This window comes from Bos indicus, chromosome 11 (assembly GCF_029378745.1).
Source record: "Bos indicus isolate NIAB-ARS_2022 breed Sahiwal x Tharparkar chromosome 11, NIAB-ARS_B.indTharparkar_mat_pri_1.0, whole genome shotgun sequence".
Taxonomy (NCBI): Eukaryota; Metazoa; Chordata; class Mammalia; order Artiodactyla; family Bovidae; genus Bos; species Bos indicus.
In genome coordinates, this window is record NC_091770.1 from 97456063 (window position 1) to 97474951 (window position 18889).

Below are 18889 nucleotides of genomic sequence, written 5' to 3' on the forward strand. Positions count from 1 at the left end.
TGGAACAGTAAAATCTACTTCGCGGTCTGGCTTTGAGACTTGAGCACAATAGAGTAGCCACACGTTGTTAGTGCCTGAGGTGTGGGAGGCACGCAGTGCCTCGCGGCTCTCTTCCTTCACCCTTTTGTTCACTCTTAACCCCTACAGTGCCATCCACCAGGCAGGCACAGTGTTGTTCAAGAGTTGGTGAAAAATCATGGCAGTAATGCTTGACCAGGCTGCAAGCACAGTGGTTAAGAGATTAGGTTTTAGAGTCACACAAACCTGAGTTTGAATCCCAGTTTTGTCATTTATTTGCTGTGGGACCTTAAGCAAGTGACCTATCCTCCCTGAATCTCAATTTTACTTGTGTGTAAACTGGGGGCAAAGAATAGCTCTTCCTGGTAGATGCCATTGTTAACAGATTAAAGGATGTAATATAAGAATAGTGTTTAGCCTTGCCTGGCCTGTAGTAAGTAAGCTGTTAGCTGCTGCTGCTGCTATTATATTCTCATCGTTATTGTTATTTGCAGCCTGGGGACAGGACTGGTTTGTCTGCTCACCTCGCAGAAGGAGCAGGAGCTGTGGGGCTGGCGATCGGCTGTCTCCCTGCCCTCCCCGCCATGCTCTCCTCCTGGCTGGTGTGCTGAGGGGCACACGGTGTGGGTCTCAGCCTCCCCGAACGGGCCCCTGGTGTAGGGTGGCCAGTGCTGCCTCTTTGGCCTCTGACCAGGTCGTGTCTGCTCCTGACATGCAGACCTTCAGAGGCCTCTGTTTTTGGGGACACAGACAGCCTGTGGGGCGCGCCACGTGAGTGGCCACTGCTTCTCTCTCCAAGCTCCTCTCCCACGCCCTGGACAGCAGGCTGCCCCTTCGGGGCTCCCCACACCACTCCCTCCCTGCCCTGCTCCACCAGGGCACCCTCTCCCCTTCCTGGTCCCAGTCCACGGATTCAACCTCGAACACCTTTGGATGCATTTCTTTCTTCTCTCTTTTCTCCCCTGTTCTTTCCTTCTTCCTCCCTTCTCCTCCGTCCTCTCCTCCTTCCTTCTCCCCTCCCCTCCTTTCCCTTCCCGTCCCTCTTTCAGGAACCTCAGTTGTGTTTTCTCTGTTCGTCTGCCCCCACCTTCCTCCCCTGATCTGGTTCCTGTCTCCTGCCTCCCCGGGCTGTCCCTTGGAGCAGCGCGGTGCCCCAAAGCCCCCGCCCCTTCCTGACTGTGTCTCAGGCTCAGCCTTTCTGCGCCTCTCAAAACACTGGGAAAGAAAACTGCCGCCATCACTCAGTCTCCGGGGGCAGGTATTACTTAATCGGGGGCAGGTATTACTTAATCGTGTTAAGCTACACGTGTGACCTCTGCTCCTCGAAGGCTCATAGAATGGGAGAGCTGGGAGGACCTTAAGGACCGTGGAGGGCCCACTGTATTTTATAGACAGGACGCTGGGCCCCCTTAACTGGGAAGGACTGGCCCAAAGTCTCAGAGGGCGCTCAGGGCACAGCTAAGATCAGAACCCAGGATTCCTGGGTTAGGAAGTCCCCGTGAAAACGTGAAATCACAATGTGAATGGCACATGTCTTTCTCCATCTTTTTTGAATGTATTTCTTTCCATCTGCTTGATTGCCCTCCTCTATTAGTGCAGTGACAAGCTCACCTCCCTTTTCAGGGGGCAGGGGAGTGGAGGTAGGGACAGACCTTCAGCAGCAGGGTCACGAAGAACCCATTACTTGAGATCAGCCATGAGTGGGTACCTCGCCTGGTCTGTCTTCCTGCTTTCCCCAGGCTAACTTTCCTCCCTGGTCCTCGACTGACTGCCTTGGCTCCCCGCCGGCCCCAGCCCTGCTGATGGGGCTTCTGGGCTTATCTTTGGTTGTCCTGCCTGACCTCTCCAGTTCGGTAATTCTTTCTCATACTTCAGGGTCTTGCCTTTGTACCTTGGTTAGAGCTCTGTTGTCCAAGACGGTGGCCACATGTGGCTATTGGACCCTTGACATGTGGCTGGTCCAAACTGAGGTGTTCTGTAAGTGATTTCAGAGACTTAGTACAAAAGATGTAACCTATCTCATGAACAATTTTGTATATTTTATATTGATTACAGGTTGAAAAGATAATATTTTGATATGTTGAGTTAAATAAAACAGTTGAAAGTAATTTCACCTTTTTTCTTCTTTTTTTAAACATGGCTATTAAAAAATTTAAAACACATGGCTTGCACTGTATTGCTATTGGCCAGCACTGGGGTATAGGCCTTTTTCAACCAGGGGTCCATGAGAGAGTTAAGCCTGGTGCCTGAAGGTCCACTGTGTTTACAAGTGTCCTAGCCTCAGGAGGGTTAAGAAAGTCACTCACATCATTTTCTGTGTTGTGCAGTTCAGATAAGGAACCTTGTTGAGAAAGGTCGCACACCTGTTGTTTGTAATTCAGATTCCTGTGTGTAGGGGTCCCCAGCCTCCGGGATCTCATGCCTGTTGATCCGAGGTGGAGCTGATGTAATAATAATAGAAATAAACCGCACAATAGATGTCATGTGCTTGAATTGTCCCCAGATCATCTCTCCACTGAGGCTGTGGAAAAACCGTCTTCCGCGAAGCTGGTCCCCAGTTCCAAAGACGCTGGGGACCACTGCTGTAGTTCTCCTCTTGTTATATTACATATTGATAGCTGTTGGTTTGAGATAGATATTACTAAGCTTCTAAGTTCTTTTTTTCTTTTTAGAAATCCCATCAAACGTTGCATTTTGCTAGTTACTTTTCAGTATCTGAGAGGAAAGTGACCCTTTTCCTTCTTTGATTTACCCACTCCAGTACTCTTGCCTGGAAAATCCCATGGACGGAGGGGCCTGGTGGGCTGCAGTCCATGGGGTCGATAGGAGTTGGACACAACTGAGCGACTTCACTTTCACTTTTCACTTTCATGCTTTGGAGAAGGAAATGGCAACCCACTCCAGTGTTCTTGCCTGGAGGATCCCAGGGACGGGGGAGCCTGGTGGGCTGCTGTCTATGGGGTCGCACGGGGTCGGACACGACTGAAGCGACTTAGCAGCATGCTATTATAATGTTAATAGTTTTCATAATATATAGCTTATCCTTACATTTAAAATTATTTATTTATTTATTTGGCTGCGCTGGGTCTTCGTTGCTGCACACGGGCTTTCTCTAGTTGTGGCGAGTAGGGGCTTCTCTCGTTGTGGGACACAGGCTCTAGGGCGCGGGCTTCAGGAGTTGTGGCTGGCTCATGGTTAGCTGTTCCGAGGCACGTGGAATCTTCCCCGACCAGAGTTGGAACCTGTGTCCCCTGCTTTGGCAGGCGGATTCCTATTCACTCTACCACCAGGCAAGTGCCTTACATTTTTTCAGACAAACCCACCAGGCCACGTAGCATGATTTTTTTTTCCCCATTTGTTCTCATTCCTTAGGTGTTCAGGTTTGGGGCTTATTTCCATCACCTTTTGTGCCTGGAATAAATTATTTAGCGTAAGAATTCGGTATTACTTAAACATGTAATGATGAAGTCTGATCAGACCCACTGGTAAAATCACATGGCCCTGGAACTTCTGAGTTCACTTTTCCAGTTTCCGACATGGTGTTTAGCATACTCACCAGACATAGAAAAGTTTGAGTTGGCCAAAAAATAGAAGGCAGTGCAAGGGCTAGGTCAGAGCCTGCCCGCCCCATGAAGCAGGTACTCCCAGAAATTTCATCTTGGTAGTGTCGTGGACAAGTGCAGTTTGCAGAGATCCAGATGGAGAAGGGTTGAATTGTGTGGGGGGCCGGGGGTGGTGGGCGGTGGTAGCGGGGAATGTGATTACCAGATTTAAATTGCAGTGGCAACAGTGAGCAGCGAACCAACTATTGCAGAAAACCAAAGGAGAATTAAATGACAGACTGAAATTTCCTCCTAGAGCTAGGAAAAACAAAAGGACACAAATACGATGAATTGTTTTTAGGAGATGTCCTGTGTGTCTGAGGAATCCTATGAACGGAGAGTGGGGCAGACGTGAGAACATGTGGGAAGGACGGAACCGCACCTACAGTGTGAGTTTCATCGGGAGGGTGAGTGTGTGCCTGCGTGCAGCCCTCCTCCTCCTCCTGCCCTGGGATTGGGCAGGGGTCCCTGTTCTGGACACAGACACCCTCTGATGCCAAGGAGGTCAGGCTCCTGAGACCTGCAGACTCAGGTTTGAATCTTGGCGCTCATATCGACCACATAAGTGGATCTCAGCAAACTGCTTAACTCCTCTAACTAAACTTTCATTTCTTCCATCTGCAAAATGGGGCAGTCATAGTACCCATCTGCAGGGTTGTTGTGAGAATTCAGTGAGCAATGGACACGTGTGTGTAAAACACTGGACATGGGCCTGACCCTTAGTAAGCGTTCAGGGAAGTTAGCTGTTGTTGTCTCTGCCATTATTATTAATCGAATGTGAATTCTGGTTTCTCTGGGTGTTAGGCTGATGGGTGACTTCAGGTCTCTTCTCTGGGCTTTCTGTGTTGTTTAAGTTTTCTGTAGTGAACACGTGCTAGGTCCCTGATCAAAAAAAGCCAAAGTGTACTCTTTTTAAAAAGAGAACATCTGAATGATGTTATTTGGAAAAATATTTCCCAAGACTATGGAGAAAGGGGGTTGAGCACAGTCCCCAGGGTGAGAGTGGGAAGTGAACGTGTGGCCCCGTGGGCCTCGTGACCAACCTGGAATCCAGGCGGCTGTGCTGCGGGCGGCTCTCCGCGCTCTGCTCACGGGGCCCTTTCCCCGTCACATGGACTGGAGGCGGTCCACGGGGCTGCACTTGGCCGCTGCCCTGACTGGACAGCTGGTTCCAATTGTGCCGAGCTGCACAGCCCTGGGGCTGGAAAGGTTTGCATCATCTTCACGACCCTCAGTCTACATGTTTGCTCAGCAGATGGTAGTCTGAGGACTTGACGAAACAGTAGCGACTGTGAATGTGTGGCTCTATCGAAATGCATAGAAACTGAAAAAGCGGATTCCTTCTATTCAGTCAGTGACCCCTGCCCTACACATGCACCCCAGTTCCGCAGAAGGCACTGGCGACTCTTCCCCACTCTGTGGTCTGTCTGGCCAGGGCCTCTGAGCCCTGCAGAGGCCCTCGTGTGCCTTCCTCCCCGGCCAGCCTCCTCCTTTTCTCCGCACACAGCCCCCAGCAGGTGCTTGATTCATATTGCTAAAGTGACTTGCTCTCACACGAGAAAAGGATGTTGCCTGTGTATGAGGCTAGACTGTAGCACAGCACAGGAGCCCCTGACGGGGAGGTTGGGTCCACTGCGCCACCACCTCGTGGGTAGAACCCACCCCGCGTGCCACGTGAGGCTTGGGGCTGCTCTGCTCAGGCCCTCCGCCGTCCTTCCGTCCCACTCAGAGTCAACGCCAGTCTCTACCTGCCCTCCAGGCCTCCACCCCCTTCCTTCGCACCCCGTCTCCTCCCATCTCCCCAGGCTCCAGCAGCTCCAGCCTCAATGCCCACCTTGCGCTGTCAGAACTTCCAGGGTCTTTACACACGTGCTTCCTTCCTGGAACTCAGCCTGGAACCCTCTCCCAGATCCTCCGGAGCTTGCTGCCGACCTCGTTCACGGTCTCCGCTCCAGCTGGTTTACCGGCCAGGCGTCCCAAGGCATCTGCTCCAGTATTCCATTCCTGCATCCTGGTTAACAATTTTTTCAAAGGATTTATCATCGTCTGACTTACCACAGATTTCTCATCTCTCTTCCCTCCCGTGGAACATAGAAAGCAAGAGCATGTTTGTTTCGTCCTTTGCTGTTTTGTTTGGTCCATTGCCAGTCCTTTAACTCTGATATCAGATGAGTGTAGATGCATTTCATAGACCGTCAGTTACTGTTGTCTCTTCCTCTTCTCTTTCTCTTCCTTCTTCATCCTTTCTTGTCACCCTCCTTCCCCTTCTTTCTCCCTCTTCTCCCTCTCCTCCCAAGAAAGAGCTAAAGATGCCTCTCTCTCTCTCTGCTGACGTCACTCAGGAGACTCCACTCTAGGAAAGGCTTTTAGGGCTTCAGACTTCAGAAACAAAGCAGGAAAGTGCCGTCGCCCTTTGTTGTCTTGAGTTGTGGCGATTTGGGTCCCTGTTTGTCTCCTGTACCGGCCACTCACTAAGCTCCTCGAGGCCTCAGCTTTGGTCCTAGAGCTGCTTCCAGCACGGGGCCTGCTGCTCAGTTGGCTCCCCCGCCCTCCCTTCTTCCCTCCCCTCTGCCCTCATCCCTCCCTTTCTCTTCTCCTTTCCTTCCTTTCTTCTGTCCTTGCCTCCTTTGGCCTTTCCTCGTCCCCTTTTCTCTTCCTTCCATTTTTCATCACAGCTGATTTTGTCCCAGTGAGGATTTAAGGCAGCAAGGCAGGAGCCCCATTGGTGGAACCTTCCCGCTGCCCCAGTTAGCAGCTCTCTCCTCTGGGCTTCATTTGGGTAAAGCTCTACTGTTTCCTGTAGGACAGACATGCTTCCTGAAGGTCCAGATGGTCGTGATTTGATAGGCACACTCCTTCAGAAGGTACAGGTCATGTGAAAACTATCTGTTGTTTATGTTGACACATTTATGTCATAGATGTTGACCCTGACCGGTTATCAGCAGGTTATGAGTTTATAAAAATTTTGTAATTTGAGTGTTTACTCAACTGTTAAAATTTTATTTTAGAAAGTTTACAGTGTGTAATATTGTAACATGTCACCTATTAAAGTTTGTTTCAGAGTCATCATTTCTTGATATTCTAATAGTAGAGAAGAACTAATAAAGCCAGGCTTTGATCTTTTACCCCAGTCCTCTCCCCAGAGGATTCTCTTCCCCTGGTTATTTTTGGAACTTTATTTGGTGCGCTGAAACCTCTGTTTCTTGTTTCATCAGCTTTATATAGTGTCCGTTGACTGCTCACTTCCTATGCTTCTCCTTTTCGTCTCCACTGACCACCTCTGTCAGCTATGTTTACATCGTCAAGTCAATTAAATTAACATTCTGACATTTTGCAGCTGCACCAAGTCCTTCCGTCCTTCCTTAGGTTGACTTTAAACGTTGCAAACCAACAGGCAGCATCCATTTTTATGGCTGTGTAAATGTGAATGTGCAGATGTCATTTGGGGCCAAGCCAGGTGGCGTGCCAGTGTTGCGTTAATTTTCTAATGACCCAGCGCCATTCAGGAGAGAATATGCCTCACGTCAAGGACCCACAGATTCTCTTTTTATCCATCCATTGTCTAATATTGGAGAAAAAATAAAATATTTAAATGTGTGCAACTATTAAAATATATAATATGTAAACATTTTAAATACACACTATTTAAATGTACATATACTAGTTAAGAGCTTCCCAGGTGGCTCAGTGGTAAAGAATCTGCCTGCCAATGCAGGAGACTTGGGTTTGATCCCTGAGTTGGGACGATCCCCTGGAGAAGGAAATGGCTACCCATTCTAGTATTCTTGCCTGGAAAATTCCATGGATCGAGGAGCCTGGCAGATTACAGTCCATTCGGTTGCAAAGAGTTGAATGCGACTGAGCAACTGAGCAACCTAATACCTGGTTCCTCCATATCCAAGATTCTGAATCTGAAGATTCAACCAACTGCAGATCATGTACTACTCTATTACTTATTGAAAAAATCTATGTCAGAGTAGACCTGTGCAGTTCAAACTTGTGTTGTTCAAAGATCACATGGACTATGTTTTTTCCCTATGCTACATACATACTATGATAAAGGTTAATTTATAAATTAGGCACAGTAGGAGATTAACAGCAATAACCAGTAATAAATAGAACAATTATAACAAGATGCTGTACTAAAAGTGAGGTGAATGTGGTATATTTCAAAATCTTGTATAGATTTACTGTCTTTTCCATCTTAGCTAAGCGCTCACCGTGCACTGTGGCTATATCTTTTGTAGTTTGAAGGGCGACAGCAAAACTAGCCTGAATTTCTTCTTTCTCCTTCACAATTCCACAGCTAGATTTGTTCTTACTGTAGGTCTTAGCAACCTCAGTGCATTTTTTTTCTATCTTTATTAAGTCAAGAACTTTCACTTTTTCATTTAAATAAGAAGCACTTTACAGCTTCTTTTTGGTGTATCCCAATTGCCAACATCACTCCTCCTGTGCTCTGGGGCCATTATTATTTTTTTTTTCCTTTCCCTTTTTTGGTTGTACTCCGTGGCATGTGAAATCTAAGTTCCCTGGCCAGGGATCGATGTGCAAGCTCAGAGTCTTAACCACTGGACCAACAGGAAGATCCCTGGGCCATTATTAAGTATAAGGGTTACTTGAACACAAACCCTGCAACACCACGACAATCAGTCTAATAACTGAGCCCGCTACTCAGTGACTAATGAAGGGGCAGGACACGGTGGACCAAAGGATGATTCATGTCCTGAGCCGAGCAGAGCTGGAGGGCATGAGATGTCATCACCCTTCAGAACGGTGCACGGTTGAAAACATGTGAATTGTTTATCTCTGGAATTTTCCATTTAATATGTTCGGATCTGCAGGTAACTGAAACTGCAGAAAGTGAAATTGCGGATGCAGTAGGCAGGACGACCATTTTCTCATGGGGCCACCAGGACCCAGGGTGAGAACTCACCTAGCCCCTCAACACTTCTCTGTGCCCCATTCCCTGTGCCACCGGCAGTCGGTAATCTAGTTTCTGTCCCTGTAGTTCTCACCTTCCTCAGAATGTCGTAAAAGAGGAATCCTATAATATTTTTCTGTTTGGTTCCTTTCACTTCGCATAGTTTTTGACATTCTTCTGTGCTGATGTCTGTATCAGTAGTTCATACATTTTATTGCTGAGTAGTGGCTGATTATAACAGTGGATCACAATTTGTTTTCCCCTTCACCACCTGATAGAAATCTGGGTTGTTTTCAGTTTGAGGAAATTGAGATAAACATGCACATGTTTCTTTTGTGTGTGGACAGATGTTTGCTTTAGTGAGATTGCTGGGTCATTTGCTAAATATATGCTTAAAATGAAAAAGAAACTGCCAGGAACTTCCCTGATGGACCAGTGAGTAAGACTCTGTGCTCCTAATGCAGGGGGCCTGGGTTCCATCTCTGGTCAGGGAACTAGATCCCACATCCTGCAATGAAGAGTTTGCATGCCAGAACTCAAGATCCTGCATGCTCCAACTAAGACTTGGCACACACACACACAAAAAAAATTAGCCAAACTGCCCTCCCAAATGGCTCTACCATTTTGCATTCCCAGCAGTGAGGTATGAGAGCTCTGAAATGTCTTGTTCCTTAGACCCCCACTGCCAACCCACAAACTGGTGCTGTCTCTCCCCACTACCTCAGTGGGTCACCCACTCCCTAGGGTGTTTCTAAAACTCTGACTAGTGCATGACTGTCCCGCCGGTTCTTCTGAAGATTGTCCCAGAGGGTAGGATGGGAGGAGTGGGGAGAAACATGGAGAGAGGAAGAAGGGGAAAAGATTGCCGTTGAGCAAGATGGTAATGTGATGTCACTGGCTGGTGCCGCCTGGTGGTGGTCCCTGAGGTCAGATTTAGTGACCTTCCCTTGAGGTGGTACATTTTCCATGTGGGCATGTTTTAGGAATGTAATTTGGAGAAGATCGTAGATAGAATTAGCTCATGCGTGGAAGGGCCTTGTGTGGCTGCCTGTGGCTCAGTGGCTTAGATCCTGTGGGGGTCTTCTGGGAGAATTTTGTCCCCTTTCCCAGATCGCCTCTTCCAGGGCCTTACCTCACTGACCCCAGACACAGTTTGGCCAGGCCTTTCTCAGGCCACCTCAGGGCATCTGACTCCTAAAACCCTAAGCACAAAGCTGGTGGCCAGAGAAGCTTCCAGGGTGAGCAGAGACCAGTGTTGACTCTTGTTCTCACCCAGGAATGCTTAACAGATGGGGATATTAAGACAAAATTGTTTTTACACTGGCTAGGGATTTTTTCCATGGACATTTTTGTTATAAACACTGTCCTTTGTTTGATTGAACGTCTAAATGATTCTCTTGTCTTTAGGTGTTCTTTATTTAAGGCAGCTGATCAGACACCCTTTTGGTTCTGGGCCTTCTGATTTTAGGGTGTTTGTGGGAGGCCAAGGAAGGTGTGGCCAGCAGGGGGCTGACTCTACTGGTCTGGAGTCAGAAGAGAAACTTGGGCTGGACATGGGCATGTGCTGGAAGCCATGGGGAAGTGTGATCTTCCTGGAAGGGATGCAGACATCTTCCTGGAAGGTGACCTTGGACAGGTTTATGTGGGGCTTGGGAAACATGGGGAGCTTCCCTGGTGACTCAGATGGTAAAGAATCTGCCTGCAATTCAGGAAACCTGGGTTCAATCCCTGAGTCGGGAAGATCCCCTGGAGAAGGGAATGGCAACCCACTCCAGTATTTTTGTCTGGAGAATTCCTTGGACAGAGGAGCCTGCTGGGCTACTGATCATGGGGTCGCAGAGAGTTAACCCCATGACTGAGTGACTAACACTTTCATTACTTGGGGGACATGGGTCAGAAAAGAATAAAGCAACTGAAAAACCACTCAGAATTAGGGGCGGGTGTGGCTCAAGAGGCGAGAAGACAAGCAGAAGAATGCAGAGCTGAGGGGCGAGGACAGAGAGTGGAAAACAGAGGGGTTCCCCTGCCAGGGGATCAAGAAAGAGGCAGCCAGGAACGCTTTCAATAGATGTGCCTGAAAAGGGAAGAAAGAGTGAGTAAAAGCTGGAGGAGCCGGAGGTCTGGAAAAGATGGCCTTGGTTATTACTGTCAAAGTGATATGTCATCACCATTATTATTATTTGCCGAAGAGGCTTATGTTAAGCGTCTTAAAATGCTAGCAGGAAAGAAACTGGAGAAGAAGAGGTTTGAAGATACAGGTACCAGAAAAGGCATCAGAGCAAGAGCTCTGAGCAGGGAGGGCAAGGGAGCCAGAGCCCAGAAGATGGGGCCTATGAAGACAGGACCTGCCTTCCACTGAAGCCCGAGGAAGGGAGAGGAGGCAGCTTATTTAGTGGCAGAAAGTTTCTCCCTGATAAACCCAGGGCAACAGCTGCATGATGGAGGAGAGCTGCTACAGGAGGCTGGGAGGACTGACCGGGTTCTTCCTGTCCTTTCATGTCCAGTGGACCTCGGCAGACAGCTCAGAACCAGGGGCAGCCTGGGCAAGACCAGGGCCCCATGCGGCCCGGGGACAGCAGCCTGGCTCTCCAGCATGGAGGCTACAAGGGCCTTACTAGCCTCAGCCCAGCCCCTCGTCTCTCTTCCAGAACCAGCCCCGTCTCCTCTGGTCAATTTTAACTGAATTATGCTCAAATCAGTTCCGTAGTGTAGACCTTTTTTAGGCACTAGTGACTGGAAGAGTGTTGCTCTATTACTTCACATTTTCCAAACCCGCTTCACACAGATGGAATCTCTTGTATTCCAATAAGGCCAAACACAGAAGAGGAATGGTGCCAAAGAGGCTGGGCCCAGGACTTGTTTTAGTGCAGTTAGAATGGTCTTATTTCGTTAGACGTCTTGATAAATCTCTCTGCACCAGTTTTGGGAGATTTCAGCCGTGAGGAAGGCTCATGCCCTGTGCATTCCCCAGATGAATCCGCTGTGAGCCAGGCCTGTGCCCTGCATGTCCTCTCCTTTGTCGGGCTTTGTCTCTCTTGGTCTCCACCAGAGTTCTGTGGAGTTAGTCTCAGCACCCTTCTCTTCCTCCGTCTCGATGAAACTGATGCCGGGAAAGTGGTCCCCAAGGAAAAGAGTGACAGGCTTGGGATTCACAGCAAAGAAAGGACTCTCTCTCTTTTATCAAGGGATCGCTCAAACATAGTGTTTTACCCTGTTGAGGTTTGAATTCTGAATGTGACATGTCTTGTAGCATGAAAGGGTCCAAGAATTGCACATAGTTTTTATTTATTTATTTATTTTTAAAATTATTTATTTATTTGGCCACGCTGGGTCTTAGTTGTGGCATGTGGGATCTAGTTCCCTGACCAAGGAGGGATTGAACTCAGACCCCCTGCACTGGGAGCACAGGGTCTTAGCCATGGGACCACCAGGGAAGTCCCTGCATTCAGTTTTTAAATCAAGTTCTTAGGAATGTTCAAATCAAGCAAATTTGGGGCAGATGTGTTAAGTACCTGCTTTGGTTCCTGCCTGCATGACATCAGCAAAATGAAAAAGAAATAATGGTAGATTTTTGTTAGTAATTCAAGACAGCAGTGAGAGCACATGTAGAATAAAGAAGGGAGTGTTTGGAGTTAAAGTCATGTCTGACAGCACGTGGCCGATGCTGGGAAGAGGAGTGGGGCGACCTTTATCAAGTAATTGCTGCATACCAGGTGCCCTGTGTGTGCTTTAAGCTCACTTACCTGTTCTCAAGATGGGTAAATATATCATCATACCCATTTCAAGATGAGAAAATTGAGGTTCTTCTCAGAATGCAGCTGATATGTGGAGGGCAGACTCTGACCTCGGTCTGTCTGTCAGGTCCACACTGCTCCCTTTGAGAATGCCTTCCTACACGGTGTGAAAATAAGACCCAAGCACTGAATTAAACGAGCACTTACAAACATGCGATGTGCACCGCCCCCATGGATATGTATATAACTTCTGTTTATTAAAGAGTTCAGGAAAAAACAAAGAGGGGAACAGTCACCAGCAATTGGGCAACAATCAGTCCTTGAACATCAGTTTTACAAATTCTCTTTTCTATCAGATTATAGTCCATACATTTCAGAGATGGCTTTAGGAGAGAAGGAAGAGAAGCTCTTGCCTTCACAACTATACTTCAAAAGGGCAGTGATGCACATCTGCAGACTGATGGAAGCATGTGTTCTAAAGTGGGTGGTGGGAGGGCTCAGTGGCGCAGAGGTGGGTCAAGTATATTTGGAAAGAAACCCAGATATACATTTCAGAGCAAGGAGAATCATGGTAAACAGAGGTAAACTCTGCGGCTCAGACTCATGTCTACTTGTGAAAAGAAAGGGAACAGAAGGGGGGCCAAGGCTTCCCTAGTAGCTCAGCTGGCAAAGAATCCACCTGCAATGCAGGAGACTCCGGTTAGATTCCTGGGTCGGGAAGATCCTCTGGAGAAGGGATAGGCTACTCACTCCAGTTTTTTTGGGTTTCCCTGGTGGCTCAACTGGTAAAGAATCTGCCCGCAATGCGGGAGACCTGGGTTTGATCCCTGGGTTGGGAAGATTCCCTGGAGAAGGGAACAGCTACCAAATTAATGGACTTCCCTGGTAGCTCAGCTGGTAAAGAATCCTCCTGTAATGCAGGAGACCTGGGTTTGATCTCTGGGTTGGGAAGAGCTGTTGGAGAAGGGATAGGTTTCCCACTCCAGTATTCTTAGGCTTCCCTGGTGGCTCAGCTGACAAAGAATCCGCCTGCAATGCAAGAGACTCCGATTAGATTCCTGGGTTGGAAAAATCCCCTGCAGAAGAGAATGGTGAATGGCTACCCACTCCAGTATTCTGGCCTGGAGAATTCCATAGACTGTATAGTCCATGGGGTTGCAAAGAGTCGGACACGACTGAGTGATTTTCAGAGCATTCATTCAGGAGGATGAGTAGTACTGAGCCCTCTTCTTCTTTATTAAAACTGATATGGTGAGAATTCTGTGAGATAAAAAGTGAGGCTTCCTGTTCTCTGCCCACACATAGCGGGGGTTCATGGTACCAGCCTCACTGATAGGTAATATTTAGGTCATTTGATTCTTCAAATTATAATGCTAAACTTGCTAGGAAAAAAGAGACAAGGCTCCTGAAAGAGATATTAGGGCACCTCTCCTCCTGCCCCTCTTTGCTTGTGTGAGAGATAGGAGAGGCCAGCTTCAGGAAAGAATCCAAGGTCATCCAAAATATTCTCTGATAGCAATGGGCTTGGCATGGGATGTTCTCTGATTCCAGGAATGGAGGATGTCCCTGGGCCAATGAGAATCTTCAGCCAAATTTTAAGTTAGCCCTGGGAGGGGGTGGTGAATCCTGCTTATTATAACATTATACCCTCTATCAGACAGTCTTCAGTAAGAAGGGACTTCTAGTCCCAGGGAGCTGGCAGAGTGGCCTTGTCGGGTTGAGAATAATTTGGGCACAGAAGTCCCGAGAGATGTGGCTGGGGTTGTGGAGATAAGTAACCTGCTTCTCACCCTCGCCTCTGGGGGTCCCAGGATGGCCCTCTGCCTGTGGACCCAGCCCCTTTCTCCAGAGGAGGAGGAGACTCTCCCGCACCCTGGGAGGGCACAGATGGCCAAGGTTTCAGCCCTTCCCCACCTCTGGGCCCACCTTCCAGGTAGATGCCCGTCTGTATTTGCATCCTCATTGGAATCACTGTTTGAAATTGACTCTGTGCTTCCTAGGAACTAGCCAGCTGTGGATGGAGTAAGAAGGAGAAACATAGTCTCGCCCCCAACGTCGTGGCCTTTACCCGGAGGTTTAACCAGGTAAGAACATCCCATGCACATGCGCATGCAGATAGTAATCTGTTGTCCCCCGTAGGCTGGGAGCCCCTCCAGGCTTCACTCCCAGGCGCTGGCCCGAGTCCAGACCCCTCTTCCTGAACCCCCTACCTTCATCCGTGCTTGTGCTATCACAGTCCTTTTTCACACAACAGATGGAATTGAACACATCTTGTCTGTATCTAAATCATTTCAGTGGCTTCCAGTTCCACTGAAGCTGAGGTTCTCTGAGCACCTTAATGTGCTCTGCAAGGTCCTGCACGAGGGTCTGGCTTCTGTCCCCTCCTCCGACCTCATCTCATGCCTCCCCTCTACTCTGTGGACTTCGGCCTTCCTGGCCTCCCCCCTCTTTCCTGCTGCATCACGTCTCAGTCCCATGAGGCCCCCATTTGTGCTGTTCTCCCTGTTCAGCTCCTAACTTGATCTCAGCCAGAATGTCACCCTCTCCAGGAGTCTTCCATGAATCCCAGCCGGTGTAAGGGCTCCCCGTCACATGTGCCCTCATTGCTTCTCTGGGTCTCCGTGTGGCCCTTTCCCCGTCTGGCCGAACTTTGTGTAGCTCTTCAGTCTCCATCTTCCTTGCCAGTCTGTGGGCTCCCTGAGGGCAGGAACTGTGTTTGTCTTGTTCATCTCTGCTTCCCCTACCACCTTACCCAGTGTCAGCTGTATTCAGTAAGTATGTGTAGCGTGTAAGAATGAGGTGCTCAATAAATGCTCCTCAAATTGAATTTCTCTGAGTTCCTGATGACCTGGTCACTGGCCCCACCCATGCTACTACTACAGACCAGCGAGGCTCACTCAGAAGCTTTGCTCCAGGTATGAAGCTGCATCCCCACCTAAAGGAATGTTATCAGAGACTTGGACCAGTCGAGCCAGGGGGTTGGGGGCGCGGGCTTCTGATTGCTCAGACAGACCTGCCAGAACATGATCTTCGGTAGAAAGTACCCTGCAAGACCCCCTTGAATAGACCAAACCTCCAAATGGGACTGTTGACAGCCTTTCCTCTTTGTTCTGTTTTTCTGGTTTCAAATGAGGACAGTGGCCTAGAGGTTGCACAGCCTACGTGACTGGAGCCTGGAGTGTTGGGCCTGGGATCCCTTTGGGCCTTCCCTCCAGCTGGGCCATCCCTCTCGGAAATGCCGGGTGCTATGCATCACCATTATTCAGCCTCTCCAGCCTCAGCTGGCTACCACCCCGAGCACAGCGGGAGCCCTCAGAGAGGCACCAGCTTGTAGTCAGCTGATCAGGGCTGGAGTTCACGTTACCGTTGTTTTATGAGATACAGTAGGAACTACAGAAGGCCTAGCTGCATCTGCAGTAGGAACTGTACATCGTTTGTTTTGAAAAGAGAAATTCTGAAGCCTTTTGTGTTTTTGTGTGTGTTTTTTTTTTTACTCTTTATTTTCAAAATCTTTTCCTTTTCAACTGAGCTTAGTCTTTTAAAAACAACCAGATGTGTACACACTATCAGGGGATTCATAGTTTCCTTAGCAAAACTATTTGGAAGCCAGCCGAGTCCCACCTCTGATCAGCCACAGTGCTCCCGGAGGAGGGCCACTGGGGGCTCTGATGTAATCTGCTTTGCACGCGGAGGCCAGGTCAGCTTGGCAAAGGGCAGTGCGGCTTGTTCTGCAAACAGTTGTTTCGTGTCCAGCTCGGACCAAGCGGGTGAAGCAAGCCAGAAGTAAAGCTGCCTTTTCCCAAACAGGATGCTCTGAGAGATGGTCTTACTGCCGGCCTGTGAGCCGCTTAGAGAGCAGTTCCTAGACGTAGCCCTGGTACCAGCTCTGGCTTGAAAACTGGCCCATGGCCAGGCTGTCAGCCACCAGAGCTGCTTTCCCTGAGATGAACTGATTGGTATCCATCCCCTCCTGGCCAACTTTCATATGTGTCAACCAAGCTGCTCATCAGACTCCAGCTAAAGGCAAGCAGGTCACTTACCTCTCTGAGCCTGTTTGCTTATCTGCAAATGAAAATCATAGTAGTACTCACTTTGCACAGTTGTTTCAAACATTAAATGAGATGATCTAGGTAGAGCTCTTAGCACAGTGTCTGTGTCTAGTAGGCATTCAAGCATTTTTTGGCCAGGGCGGGGAAAAAGAAAGATTAGCTGATTGGAAGGAGGTTGCTGGGGAATCTGAGGCTCCCTGTGGCCAAATCAGAGCCAGTGCTCTGGTCAGCCCCGGAGGACGTGGCTGCTCCTCCATGGGGCCTGCGTCCCTTAGCATTTGTTTATGGAATGGCTGGGACGGAAGAGCTGGGCTGAGTTCCCTAGGGGTCTGTTATGGGCCAGGCCTGTGTCTTGGCCCCAGGGAGTTTATCGTAAAGCCAGAAGTTCTCAACCCTTTTTGAATCATGGGTTTTTGTTTTTTGTTGAGAATCTGATGTATCACCAATGAACCTGCCCTTAGATAAATAGGCACATGTATACATTTGCATTTAAGTGAGTGCATTTAAGTTAAGTGACTGGATTTTCTGCTGGCCTCCCACAGCCCCCGAGTTTTTGCATGAATACCTTAGAGGACAGCAGGCTGAGAAGCTGTGGTTGTGTGGAATCCAACAAACTGGAGTGTGCATCTTAGCTGTATGACCTGTTACCTGTATGATCTTGACATGTGTTTCAGCCTCTGACCTTCCTCATTTATGAAATAGGAAGAATCATTTCAAGTGGTTTTTGAAGATCAGATGAGAATCATGGATGTAAAAGGTTTAGCTCAGCACCTGACACACAGTAAACAAATCAAATTAGCTTTAAAACAGGTGGTACCATCATGGGCGGAGAAGGCAATGGCACCCCACTCCAGTACTCTTGCCTGGAAAATCCCACAGACGGAGGAGCCTGGTAGGCTGCAGTCCATGAGGTCACGAAGCGTCGGACACGACTAAGCGACTTCACTTTGACTTTTCACTTTCATGCATTGGAGAAGGACAGGGCAACCCACTCCAGTGTTCTTGCCTGGAGAATCCCAGGGACAGGGGAGCCTGGTGGGCTGCCGTCTGTGGGGTCACACAGAGTCGGACACGACTGAAGCGACTTAGCAGCAGCAGCAGCATCATGGGAGCTACAAGCTGAAAGGAAGGTTAGTTTTGGGCCCAAGTGCTGGTGGTAGGGTGGGGATTGTGTCCTGAAGATGAAGAATTTGGAAGAAATGGACAGGGAATTGGGAGAACTTGGTTCCAGTCTAGTCTCTGCTGCTAACCTGTTCTAAGGCCTGGACAAGTCCAAGTGTGGGTCATAAGATCCTTACATATTAGTAGGGACTGGACAGGGCAGAGGTTCTCAACGCTTTGCCCGGGAGGGTGGCTTTCACTCTACTCAGGACTGATATATACACATAGTTTCTAATGACGGAAACCCCTACTGGCTCACGGAACAAATCCAGGGAGAGGTTAGACTTAACGTATTTCCAGGGGGCCTCAGGCCGTACTGCCGTCTCCACCTGGGGGTCCCGCTTTCCTCTGCGCCGGCTCCCCACAAGCAGCCTCCTCCTCTCTGGTTCCCGGCAGCTCCCTGTGAGGGCAACTCCCGCAGCAAAGACCTGCCCCTCTTCCACTCCACGTCCTGGACTGGAGACTCCGGGTTGATGGCCGTGGTTTGGATCCTCTGCTGTGCACCCTGACCTCATGGCCCTGACAGGAAACAGGAGGCCCTGGCTGGCCAAGTCTCAGAAGCAGGCCTTCCGGTGGAGGCAGGGAGTGAGACTGGAGGACCGGCAGTTCCTCCAGGAAAGTCGGTGCTCGGGCAGGAAGTGGCTGAGAGTGATGGCAGGGCCCCCACAGACCCTCTTCCCTCTTGCACTCTTCCATCCTGCTCGGAGCTTTCCTGCTGATACCCCATCACTCTTCTAACTGCCCGCTTCCCCCCTGCCCCCAACTCCCGTCATTAGCCTAACCCCTGAATGTTCCCACTCCTCCTTGGCTTTAATCAAGACTCTTAAAAAAAATGTTTATTGAACACTTCGGCTCAACTCACCTGAGTTAGACACTGTACTGAGCATTTAACCTGCATTTGATTCTGTTTTCACAAAGCCCACTGAGGCTGATATTTTAAACCCATTTTATGAATGAGAAAGCTGAGGTTCTGGAAAGTGAAATAACTTGCTCAAAGTCACATAGCTGGTGAGTTTCTCTGTTGAAAGGCCTCCCCTATTTTTCTGAACATGACTCCAGTAGATCCCCCTGGTTCTTCCAGACCTCATTTATCACAGAGCTGGGAGGCAGTGTTAGCATTTTCCCTTCCAAAAGCTACTTCCAAACAATTGTTCTTTCCTCATTGTATAAACCCACTTTCATTTGAGGCTCATTGCTTCTAGTTACATTCATTTATTTATTTAATAGGTATTGACTGAGCATGTCCCAGGCTCTGTCTTTGGTCCAGGGTGGTCAATAGTAAACTAGATGTAGCCCTTGCTCACAGTCTAGCTGAGGAGACAGAAGTAATGGAGGGGCTGACAGTCCAGGAGAATCAGCATTAGGATGGGAAAACCAGAGGAGAGGTGTGGGCAGTAGGAA

At 48.9% G+C, this 18889-nt stretch overlaps 1 protein-coding gene across 12 annotated transcripts in view; it reads left to right on the plus strand.

The window, feature by feature from the left end:
- RALGPS1 (Ral GEF with PH domain and SH3 binding motif 1) overlaps positions 1-18889 on the plus strand; it is a 303143-nt gene that overhangs the window by 89173 nt on the left and 195081 nt on the right. For all 12 annotated transcript variants that reach the window (XM_019970864.2, XM_019970862.2, XM_019970867.2 and 9 more), the window contains exon 6: positions 14279-14362. In XM_019970864.2, the coding sequence (XP_019826423.1) occupies positions 14279-14362 (84 nt within the window). The remainder of the gene's footprint in view (positions 1-14278; positions 14363-18889) is intronic.